The following is a 10991-nucleotide window of genomic DNA, read 5'->3' on the forward strand; positions in this document are numbered from 1 at the left end:
CGGCATATAGTCCACTCACTCCTCTGAGGATAGCCCTCTCTAACTGTAGGTGCTAGTACACTCTCATAGACAAAATCTTGCCACTGTCTATAGACAAATCGTCGATTTTGTCTGTACACTGTTGTGGAACAAATCCAAGATAATCTAGAAACTTTGTCACGCGTCTTCACCTGCACAGCTCAGTTAAACAAGTTTCCTCGATACATGACAAGTGAGGTAGCAGCCTGCGGCTTTGCTGTTTGTTCAGTTTTAATTTGTGATCAAGAAAGGAATATTAATCCTAAACGACGGTGGACAAGGAACGTATTAGCACTTGTCTAGAAAAATTAAAATTAGAAGAAATTCAGAAATTTCATCCAGCTAACCACCACGGATTTTGAAATCTTGCTACTTACGGTTGAAAATAAAATACGCAAGCAAGAAACAAGATTTAGAGCAACCATTCTAGCCTCTCTAGGGTTAACACTAATGAAATGTTGTGCAACACGTCTCAAGTTTTCCATCCAATAGATTTGCAACTTTTGTCTACAGTTAGTTGCAGAACAATCTATTTGTTCCCGATTTGAATAAAGATAATCGCAGAACTTTGTCTTTAGACCTAGTCGTGCAATTTTGTCGAGTGTATACCAGCCTTAGCAGTGAGTCTTGGCGAGAGTTGTTTTAACATATGCTTACTGTGTCTAGCACCCCCAGAGTTTATCCACTTCTCCTTTTGTCAAACTATTCTGTGTTGGTTTTTGTTATCCCAAAAATAGGTTCAGGGCCAGTGACTGCTTTTTGTTATCCAAAATTCCTTTGTTCCCTGTATACAATATTATTAGGTTATTGTGTTTCCCCAAATTTTGAATAGATTAACTAACTAGTTTTAAAGTGATTTTTGTCAGTGTTACCTGTTTTAAGATTTTCTAAGGCACAAACATTGATGGCATGTATTTCAGATTGTAAGATCTAGGTGTAGTTCCCTAATGAGTTTGCAAATGTTTTGGCTTGTACAGAAAATGCCTGATCTGGTTCCTTAATTTGTTTTTGAGCCATCTGTATGATAAATTGTATCTGTTGAGACTATAGGATGTCGTAAAGAGTGTTTTCGGTATCCTTATTTTTAAGAATGGGGGGGGTTTGATTTTATTAATTATATTTGGGTGCCTGAAGTGTTTAGTTTCCATCACATTTGATTTTTTTAAAGTCTAAATTACCTAATACCTAATTTTACACCACTGACCACAATTATTGAATAAAATCTAGATTGACTAATGTTGAATATGTGCCACATGCAAAGAGAAAAACTGTAATTTTGTATTTCAATAAAAACACTGACCTTAAATATAGTATATTTATATACAAAATTCTACAAAAACACTAATTGTACAATTCATTTTGAAATTAAAATATAGAATTAGATATATTTGAAAGTAACATCTTTTCGGCTATCGACAGTCTGGAGTTCAAGTTTGGTAGGGCATTGCAGCCAGTAGCTTAGAATTTCTTCTGTATAGCCGATTAGAAAGTATATCTTCCTGGGAGGCAATGAGCGGACAATGATCCCAGCTATCCTTATCATATTGTGCTGGCGTTTGATTATGACTTCAGACACAAATAAATTGTGCCAGGTACCAAACATGAATTTTCTTATGAATACATCTTCAAAAAGGGTCTTTGCAGGCCGCAACCCGCCTTGGAGGTTGGCTGTTAGGGGAAAAAATTAAATTAGTCGAGCTATTCAACAAACAAAGCTGATTTGCTTACAAGTATTCCACGAGTTCCATGACTTCAAATGAGCAATTGTATGCGGCGGGTTGGCCTGCTCGTAATTCAGCGGCTTGTCACCTTTTGGAGACCTTTTGTAACGACCTGCTTGCTTCTTTTCACAAGCTGCTGTCAAGTGAATTGACCTGCTAGCAATCGATGTTACTTCTATTGGCCGTAGAACATTATGAAATATCTAAAATTAATAATATTTATAAAGAAATAGAAATATACTTATCAAAAAAAGAGAGAAAAACAAAACATTTTCACAATACAGCTTGGCCCCTTTACAGGAGTAGAAAAATATAAAAATGATTAAATAACAAAAATGTTACAAAATATATTGCAGGAAATAATAATTAATAAGCAAAATTTCTATAGATATTAACATAGTTGAATATGAATGAAGGAGAGAAGGAGGAGGAAAAGTATAAAAGAAATAAGAAAAAGAGAATAGCAACAAGATCGTGTTAGTTTGATCAAACCATCAATTGTTTAGAAAAAAGTTGAAAGCTGCCTAAAAGCCCGGAGGGAGTGAGCTGACCTAATATTTCGCAGAAGGGAATTCCACAGATACATGATGCAAGCTTTTTATAATATTTAAAACAGGAAGAATTAAAATTGAATGTAATGAATAGTATGATGGGCCGAGCTTATGTTTCATATTAAATAAGTAAATGAGAGATTGGAGTTTAAGGTAATCAAATAAATTAATATCTAGAATGAACTTGTCATGTGTTGAGATATGCTCTCTTCTTCGTAACTTAATACAAATCTTGTCCAATTATTAAAAAGTATTCTAATTTTTTTAGTAGAAGTTTGATTAAGTGATTAAGTGAACAGTAGGTAGTACTGCAATAAATAAAAAACGGTAAAATAAGAGTACATTAGAATAATTTTTATTGCCGGAGAGATAAATTTGTGATATTTCCAAAGTGAATGTAAAGTCCCTTTCACCCTTCTAGCAACAAAGCATAAATAAACGCCCTAAAATAATCTGGTATTAAAATTCACATTAAGTTTTTTTACCTGGTTAGAGAAGGGTATTAAAGAGCCAAGAGTAATGCAAAGGAAAATCCTGAGTTGGCAGATGTGGGCAATTATACAATGGGATTTGAGTGGGTTAAGTTTGAGACCATTGTCTGAAGCCCAATTACCCCAGCTAGAATGTTCTTTGTTGAGTTGAATGGAAACAGGGATGAGGGGGACATTGTGTATAGATTTGGGTATTATCAGCATATAAGGGAAATTTGAAGTAATTTAAATAAGAAGGGAGGTCTTTAATAAAAATTGAAAACAATAAGTGCCCTAAAAATGCACCTTGAGGAACGCCAAACTTAAGAAGAAGATCAGATGAGAATTTGTTATTAGGTTGTTTGACACCTTGTTTACGACCTGATAAATAAGAGAATATTAATTTAGAACTAGGGGACGAAAAACCAAACAAATGTTCAAATTTCTAAATAAGTATGGTCGACCATCCTAAAAGCATTGCAAAAGAAAAGTAACACTCTTATGTTGATGTTGAAAACCAGACTGAAAAGGTGAAAGCAGTGAACATAATGATTTCTAGAGCTTTAGATAACGAGGGTAGAACACTTATTGATCAAAAAGCATTTGGGAATGATGGTGAAGAATCTTTAGGTAAGGGTAAAACAACAGCTTTCATTCATGCAGAGGGAAATGTTCATGAATTAAGAATAAATTAAAAATGTATTATACAATTAATGGTGAATTTATAGTATAGTATATTGTGTACTTTACATATAATAAACTATAAATAGTGGAGTATATATGAGTATATATAGTAGTGAATATGTAGTAATCCTGAAATTGAATAGTAGCATAGATCTCTTTGCATATGAACATCTTCATTTAGAGTAAAATTTCAAATTTCAAACATAAGCTTGTAGCAACTACTTTCAGATAATTTGATTAAAAGAATACCTAAAAAAAATCATCTTTGGGTACTTTTCAATATTAAAGGGCAAATTTACAGGTTTAATAGATCAATTTCCTAACTATTGTATATAAAGAAATACAAATACCTTCGAAACAGATAAAATGAGAGATCCGTTGGCCTTCATATTGTTTACAATAATAATACGAAATGTAATAATATAATAATAGAAATAATAAGAAATGTATGCTACAAAGACATCCAATTCTTTTGATCGTGAGGACCTTGCTGCAAAACCCCAAGGAACGAGGTAAACAAGTAAGAAGGTTACGAAAAAGGTACATCGTAACAAGCACAGAACCTTCTTTGTTTTTCAATTGGTAGCGTCTGATAAAAATAAGGAATACGTCTTATAAAAATAAGGAATAGGCATTATTTTATTGATGGAAATGTAAGTAATTAATTTGTCAATTTAGACATATTTACCAACCATTTGTTTAGTTTTTATTAAAACTTTAACTGTTAACGAAAACAAGGAAATAGTACCATTTTATAAATCCAGCAACGATAGGCTGACAAAATAGTTGAGTCCTGAAAAGGCTTGGTTCTATTTGCACAGTCATTAACAATTATTAGTGAAAACTAATGCTGGAAAGTTGATTGATGAGATGTATGAAGAAACATATGATTTACTAACGACTGCAATAGTGATCACAGAATAGAACCCAATGTGATGTCTCCTTCGCCTCAGAAATTTAAAGTTTTATTGATTTAGTTTGTGAAATGTGTTAATGGTTAAGGTAATGAACCTATAATATGTTCCTGATCTGTTGTCATGATCAACCAATCAATCAAAGCCACCGGAAGTCTCGATCGAAGAGAAGGTAGTGGTCGACTGTGATGAACGACAGCTAGATGCAATTGCTTTGTCGTTTGATAGGTAGTCAACTCCAAATATCAGTAATGTAAGTTTGAGCACTAAAACAGTCATCAGAAGGCTTCGTGGGAATAACTTAATGTATAGTTCCGCATTAGGTTCTCTAATATAGGAGAGGCATCGAGTAGAAAGGCAACTATTCTCAAATCAGCAACTTGCTCACACATTTAAACAATGGGAACTTTTCTCTTCACAAATGAATGCCAATTTAATTTGTGGCAATTAGATGTCCAGGATTCTGTGTGGGCAGCTTTTCTTAATGTGCCATTTGCGAGTCACATCTTTTGCAAAGACAGCAATTGATTATACAGAATGGATTTTTCACTGCGCTAAGATACTTTAAGGAAGTTTTTATGGAAGTTGTGATCACATTTGCTCATTATATTGGGGACAACATCGTGTTAACACATGCTAATGCTCAACCACATGCAGCCCAAGTTGTCAATGAAGGCCAGCTCGTGAATGAATACCATAGAGCACTTTTAGGGCATGATAAAGAGGTTTGATATAGTTCGCCAATTCACACTTATTGTTTTGGAACTACTTATAACAACATTTGATTAGAGAAATATAATAAACATAGTTTGTATTTTAATGTTTTAGAACAAATCCAGAAGTTGCCTCACTCAGCAATTGTGAGGTAAACCCTCTTTGTTATGGGCCATATTAAATATATCATTGGAAATATATATAATATTTTTTTATAAATTTCAGGTACTGTCTCTGCTTAATGAGTTGAAAGACAACTCGCAGATTAGTACAAAATCAGGAAACCAATTTGCCACAATTTTATATGAAGTGATTATATTTTAAATAAAGTTTATTGAAACTACACAATTATTATTGTATTACTATAAATTTGTTATGATTTTTTTATAGACTTCACAATATTTGCATAACTTACATGCACAGCAGTCCGAGCAGGATGTGAGGAATCTGCTAAAAGCTCTTTTGGACTTTCCGATTCCCCTGACATATCGTGAAAAACTCATGATTGTCAATACGCCTCCTAAAACTGCATTGGAATTATCACTTGTAAGTATTTTGTATTTATAACCTTTTATAAAATATATATTTTATTTGTGTTTTTGCAGATTATGCGCAATTATGATGAAAGATTGACAGAACAAGAGGTTGAAGATTTGCTCTCAATAATTGCTAAGCACTCTAAAGAACCATTGTCAATAGGTTAAATGATGTACATAAATTTTATTTTTATAACATGGATTTTGTTTTTCTGTACCTATGATATATAACTATTTTCATTTCTGCTGTCTGATTTTATTTTATATGTTTATTTATTGTTAAAACTTGTACCATAAAACTAATAAAGAGGTACAATTATCATCATAAAGTCATCACACAATGTTGTCAGTTATTGTGAAGTTAAACTTTCATTACGATACATGTAGAAAGCTAAATCAACTCTGTAAAAGCTTCTAACGAGTAAACTGTCAAGAGACTCCAAATGATTATTAAATCAGTATTTGGGTTACATTTTGCTTTTTGGAGTGGATTTTTCATACATATATATATAATGTATTTATTTGTAATAAATGTGTAAGGAATAAAGAAAAATATGTAAAATAAAATAAATTAGTTATGGATTTAAAAATAATAATAATTAACACATTGTTTGAATAATGTGGGAAAAGAAAGAATATACCTAATAATAGAATTGTGAATTTTCTGTAGTTTCAGCAGATAATTATGTACAGATCTGTGAGTCCAGAGTGGGAGAAAACCAGCACGGTAGATTATGAGAGCGGGTTGTTGAGGAAAGATAGGCGGTAGTTTAGAGTGGAAATTGAGCTAGCATGTTCGGATCAGATCCTTCATGAGAGACTTTTAACTTTTGGTAATTGAGAGTATATAATTTATTTGAGAATTTTAAGAGCTGTATGGATCATTTGATTGAGGATGTAGAAGGGAACATTGAGAATATTGCAGAGAACTTTGGATTAAAAAGTTCGATTCATTGGATGAAGGAGTCCCAAGTTCGGCTCTGCAAGTCCAAAATCATCTGGTGAGTATTTAGTTTCTTACATAAGCTTAGTGGTGATTTTGGTCCCAATAGCTGTCTGAGTAGTCCAGATATGATTTTTTTGTTAAATTGTTGTATTTTTAATTTTTCTATATACATCCATGTAAGTCTGCTATGTAAGGAAAGCCCAAGATATCAGAATTGGTTGGAAGGAGGTATTAACTTGTTTATTTGCTCTGGTAGGCAGGTCTGACGTTTGGGCATAAATGTTACTTGTTGGCATTTTTGCTTGTTCAACCTGTTCTGCATGATCAGGTTCAGATGATTTCCTTCTGTGGCTATGATAGGATTGGAGTGTGTATATAGAATTGTGGTGTCATCAGCATAGGTTGTGAGTTGTGTGTTAGGATATGTAGGTATGTCAGCAGTGTAGATGGTGTAGAGGATTGGACCTTAGATACTTTCTCATGAAACGTCAGCTTTGATTGGCGTGATAGGTAAAAAATTGGTCCTTATTCTCACTTTAAACCATTGTTCCGAGGGGAATGACTTCAAAATGAGATAATAGGTGTGAGGGAAGATATGTTTTAACTTGTGAAGGAGACTGGGATGCCACACTGAGTCGAATGTGTGTGCAATGTCCAGACGTTCAGCTGAGCAATATTGTTTGTTTTTTAAAGCATACGATATCGTGTTGACCACTCTGAAGCCCTGCCAAAAGTAAAACAGAGGGATCAGAATCCAAATTAATGGTTAAGAATTAAATTTTCATAGTCAAATATGGGTATTAGTCTTCCAAGGAGGAGGCATTCATAGATTTTGGATAAAATAGGAAGGGGGCTAGGATAATTCAAGCTACTTTGATAAAAATTCTTCATCAGGCTATTATTTAATTTAAAGATAGGTATATTTGTTCTCAAAAAAGTGTGGCACAATTGTAGAAGTAGAAATGAAATAAAGCTTTGCTTCAGATACGTGAACAACAATTTTTCAGATACGCAAACAAATAAACTGCAGATCTCCAAGAAAAATCCATCCAACCTAGTGAACCTACAAGCTCCTCATGCTACCCCAAAGCTCACTGTACTTTCATTATGAAATTCACATATATATTTTGCCTCAAGTTCTTTAGATTTTGAATTAACTTGTAGCATTTTAGATACCAAGGTATATCTTATTCTTAGCAGAGCAATGCGATGTCTCTACATGTAATGGGAACAGTCCAATGATGGCAGAGGATATGAGTTCAAGCTAGCCTGAAAACTTAATTTTAATAGAAGTACATATTCATTTACGATTATGAGTAGGGTCGATGTTTCTCGAAAATTACATTTTTATGTATTAGAAACCATAGTCCCCTGAAACACTTTTCCACTCTTTGCTCATTTTTAAAAATTTACAATACTTTTGTGTTTATTTTATTAACTATGGACAAATATATAAAAATTAAAGTAAAATAAAGTATAAAATCCACCAAATATTTACGACTATGTGAAGTAAAATAAGTGTTATTTGCTTCTAAATTACACAAAATATCAAATAAAATTTTCAACAAAGATGTACGAAAGTTAGAAAAATTATCTAAATACATATAAATCCGGTCTTATTGGTAGATAAATTACTAATTGTTTGTCAGTTTGCTTGTGATTTTTATGATCTTGTAAAGTAAAATTTAATTTTGTTGCATTGTGAAAGTAAGTCAATTTGATATATAACCAATTTCTTCAAGCCTTCTCATCAACAATGAACCATCCATCAAAACAATTTTGGACAGTGCGTTTTCAGAAAGGGAACAACTATGTAATCAATTTGTAAACTTGATAAACGTCTACACCATCAATGCAGTCCGGAGTGGCGGCTTAGTATAATATTAACGCCGTGGATTGCCTCCTTTCAGGATTGAATTGCGCTCCGAATTATAATCTGATTTAATTGTCCGCAGGGGTCAAACTGTCAAATCGGGTTATTGAAATCTGAGGCTTTTCTTGATATCAGATCGCTTGGAATTGCCCGTTGGAAAATTTGTCTCAATTTAACGATCAAATTGCGACAGAAAAGTACGAAGATTGGGGCAATGACAATTATATTTTTCATTTTTCCTGTTGGAATTTTAATTTTGCCATCGTTTTCAATTAGTTCTCAGTTTCTTTTTAAGACTTTAGGATTGCAAGGGGTACCAAAAAAAAAAAAAAAAAAAAAAAAAGCATCACACTAAAGCATCGCACTAAGAGCTAATAGTACGCGATAATTTTATATCAATTTATTTAAAAAATACAATATGATATTAATTTTATTATGTGTTCGCCATATCATGAGTTGCAAATGTTCTCCTTTTATTCATATATAGCTTCGTAATCATGCTCTCAAAGAAAAAATCGGACATTTTGTTGTTTATTCCAAACTATGTATTTTTATCGTTATGTTAATTGCAACATACTTATTTTAATGTAAATCAAATTAAACAAGATCTGAAATTGATCAGTTAAATTATTTAAATATGACGGTTTGAAAAAAAATTCACCAAAACAATGAGAAATCATTTAGTAATAGATTACAATTCATTTAACAATTTATTACCTGGTTTTGGTCAAAATAAAACATATTACCTCCTTTGGCCTCACAGTAAGTCTCCTAGGCATTGAATACAAAAACACCGGATTTGGTCTAGTGAAACATAATTCCATTCTTCAACAAGAGCGGTTTGATCTATACCGTGAGTGTTCTCTAAGATTCATGTCATCAGAACGTGCTAGCCAATTCATTGTGGTAATCCCCACATCCTCCAACTAATGGGTGACAACTCGAGCTACATGCGGTCGAACATTATCATGCATTAACAACAAGTTTTCCCCAATAAATGGAGTGAATTGGACCACAGCTTCCATAAGAACTTCCTCAATGTACCATATATATATATATTACACAGGGCGGGCGACCAGGACCCGAGGGGTTAAAAGCCTGAGTAGGCCCGTACCCCATCCCTAAAAAGTCCGGGACCTGGTCGGCTCACGAGTCCTGTATAAACCTATTGGACCTATTCACAAACCCCAGGATTGTGGACCATTTTATCCTGGGGAGTGTTTTGGTTATGTCCTCTCCTTCGAAAGTATTAAATCTTTCCCTAGCATACCTATCGCATTCTGCGAGGTAGTGTCGGGCCGTTTCTTCTTTTGTTTCGCAGAAGCGGCAGAAGGGGTCTGGTAGAGTACCCATTATGAAGAGGTGTCTTCTCAGGGGGCAATGGCCCGTTAGGATACCTATCAGCCTCCTTATTCCCCTCCTAGAGTTAGAGAATAGCCATTTCGATTGGATGTACCAATTGTGGTATCCTCAATGTACCATAGTGCAAGCAAAGATCCATTCCGTATGATAATCATGTCACATGAAGCAAAGCTTCTCCACGTCTTCCTCACAAACGCTCCCGTACCTCTGATTGCCCTAAACCAAACCAGAAAGCATCTGTAAAGAGAACAGCCTTTCATTGTTCTAGTGTTCAAACATGATGGTGATTTGTGAATAGTCGTCTTTCTACTCGATGCCTATCCAGTAGAAGAGAAACTGATGCAGCATGTCTAGAGGCTATTCTCACCCTTACATTACGGACCTTGGAGTCGACTGCCTATCAAGGATACCGTTAAATGACAGTTCCGAAGAGCTATCGTCTGAAGCCCTCGTATATCGCGTTCGACCACTTCCTTCCCATCGATCAAGACTTCCGGTGGCCCTAAACCGCTGTAGGCCATCGTGAATAGCGGCACACCCAGGAGTTGGGCTATCTAACGTCCGCTATGTCCGCCATTGGCATCTGCTCAGTCGAGATCTAGACTTAAAACCGTCCTTTTAAGAAAAGAAATTTAATGTTGTACTCAAATTTATTGTTTTTTTGAAAAAAATTCTTTGACAATTTGGATCTGAGGATGAAATTGAACTGATTTTCTTAATTTTTAATCTGTGCACAACAAGTTATTAATGTTGTGTTTACGTTTTAAGTCAACTATTAATCTTTATAGCTAGTGTTTGTGTGATGATTAGTGATCGTTTGTCAATGATTATCCAGAAATCGAGAGATGCGGTCTGGTGAAATGTAGGTGTCAGAAAACATTTTCTTTATCGTGCCAACGTTTCGATCTCTATTGAGATCATCTTCAGGGAAGGGATTTACAAACATTGTTTAAATTTAACATAGACATGTAGGATGTGGAAAAAAGTGAATTTATACAATGCAAAATATATTTTTGATATTCAATCAAAGTATTTCTACTCACTCAAAGTGTTTGTTTTTTGCGTAATTGTGCCATTCTTACGTGTCGTGTTGAGAATGCCAGTGAGGTATTGCTGTTTTATGTTTATATACATTGGATTTTGAAGGGGTGGGGAAGGAAGTCGGTATAGAAAAGACAGTTTTGTATAAAGAGTCGGCTTCT

At 34.0% G+C, this 10991-nt stretch overlaps 2 protein-coding genes across 3 annotated transcripts; one reads left to right on the forward strand and one right to left on the reverse strand.

Annotated features, from left to right (window-relative positions):
• Positions 1-1314: 1314 nt before the first annotated feature.
• LOC106673289 (28S ribosomal protein S24, mitochondrial) lies at positions 1315-3963 on the reverse strand. Its single transcript, XM_014405372.1, has 3 exons — positions 3795-3963; positions 1747-1942; positions 1315-1686 (listed from the first exon to the last, which is right to left on the reverse strand). Exons 1-3 carry the CDS (start codon positions 3831-3833, stop codon positions 1397-1399), a joined length of 525 nt encoding a protein of 174 aa, XP_014260858.1. The 5' UTR covers positions 3834-3963; the 3' UTR covers positions 1315-1396.
• A 25-nt stretch (positions 3964-3988) lies between these two features.
• On the forward strand, positions 3989-5941 carry LOC106673290. 2 transcript variants are annotated; one of them, XM_014405375.2, is made up of 5 exons: positions 3989-4097; positions 5187-5223; positions 5298-5381; positions 5463-5618; positions 5678-5941. In XM_014405375.2, the coding sequence occupies exons 1-5, from the start codon at positions 4090-4092 to the stop codon at positions 5774-5776; spliced, it is 384 nt and encodes a 127-aa protein (XP_014260861.1). In that variant the 5' UTR covers positions 3989-4089; the 3' UTR covers positions 5777-5941. The 2 variants fall into 2 exon arrangements, with proteins under 2 accessions (XP_014260861.1, XP_014260859.1); XM_014405373.2 differs by lacking the exon at positions 3989-4097 and adding an exon at positions 4123-5083.
• Positions 5942-10991: the final 5050 nt, after the last annotated feature.

The sequence above is a fragment of the Cimex lectularius genome, unplaced genomic scaffold (assembly GCF_000648675.2).
Source record: "Cimex lectularius strain Harlan isolate CLEC.00 unplaced genomic scaffold, Clec_2.1 scaffold412, whole genome shotgun sequence".
In the NCBI taxonomy this organism is placed as follows: Eukaryota; Metazoa; Arthropoda; class Insecta; order Hemiptera; family Cimicidae; genus Cimex; species Cimex lectularius.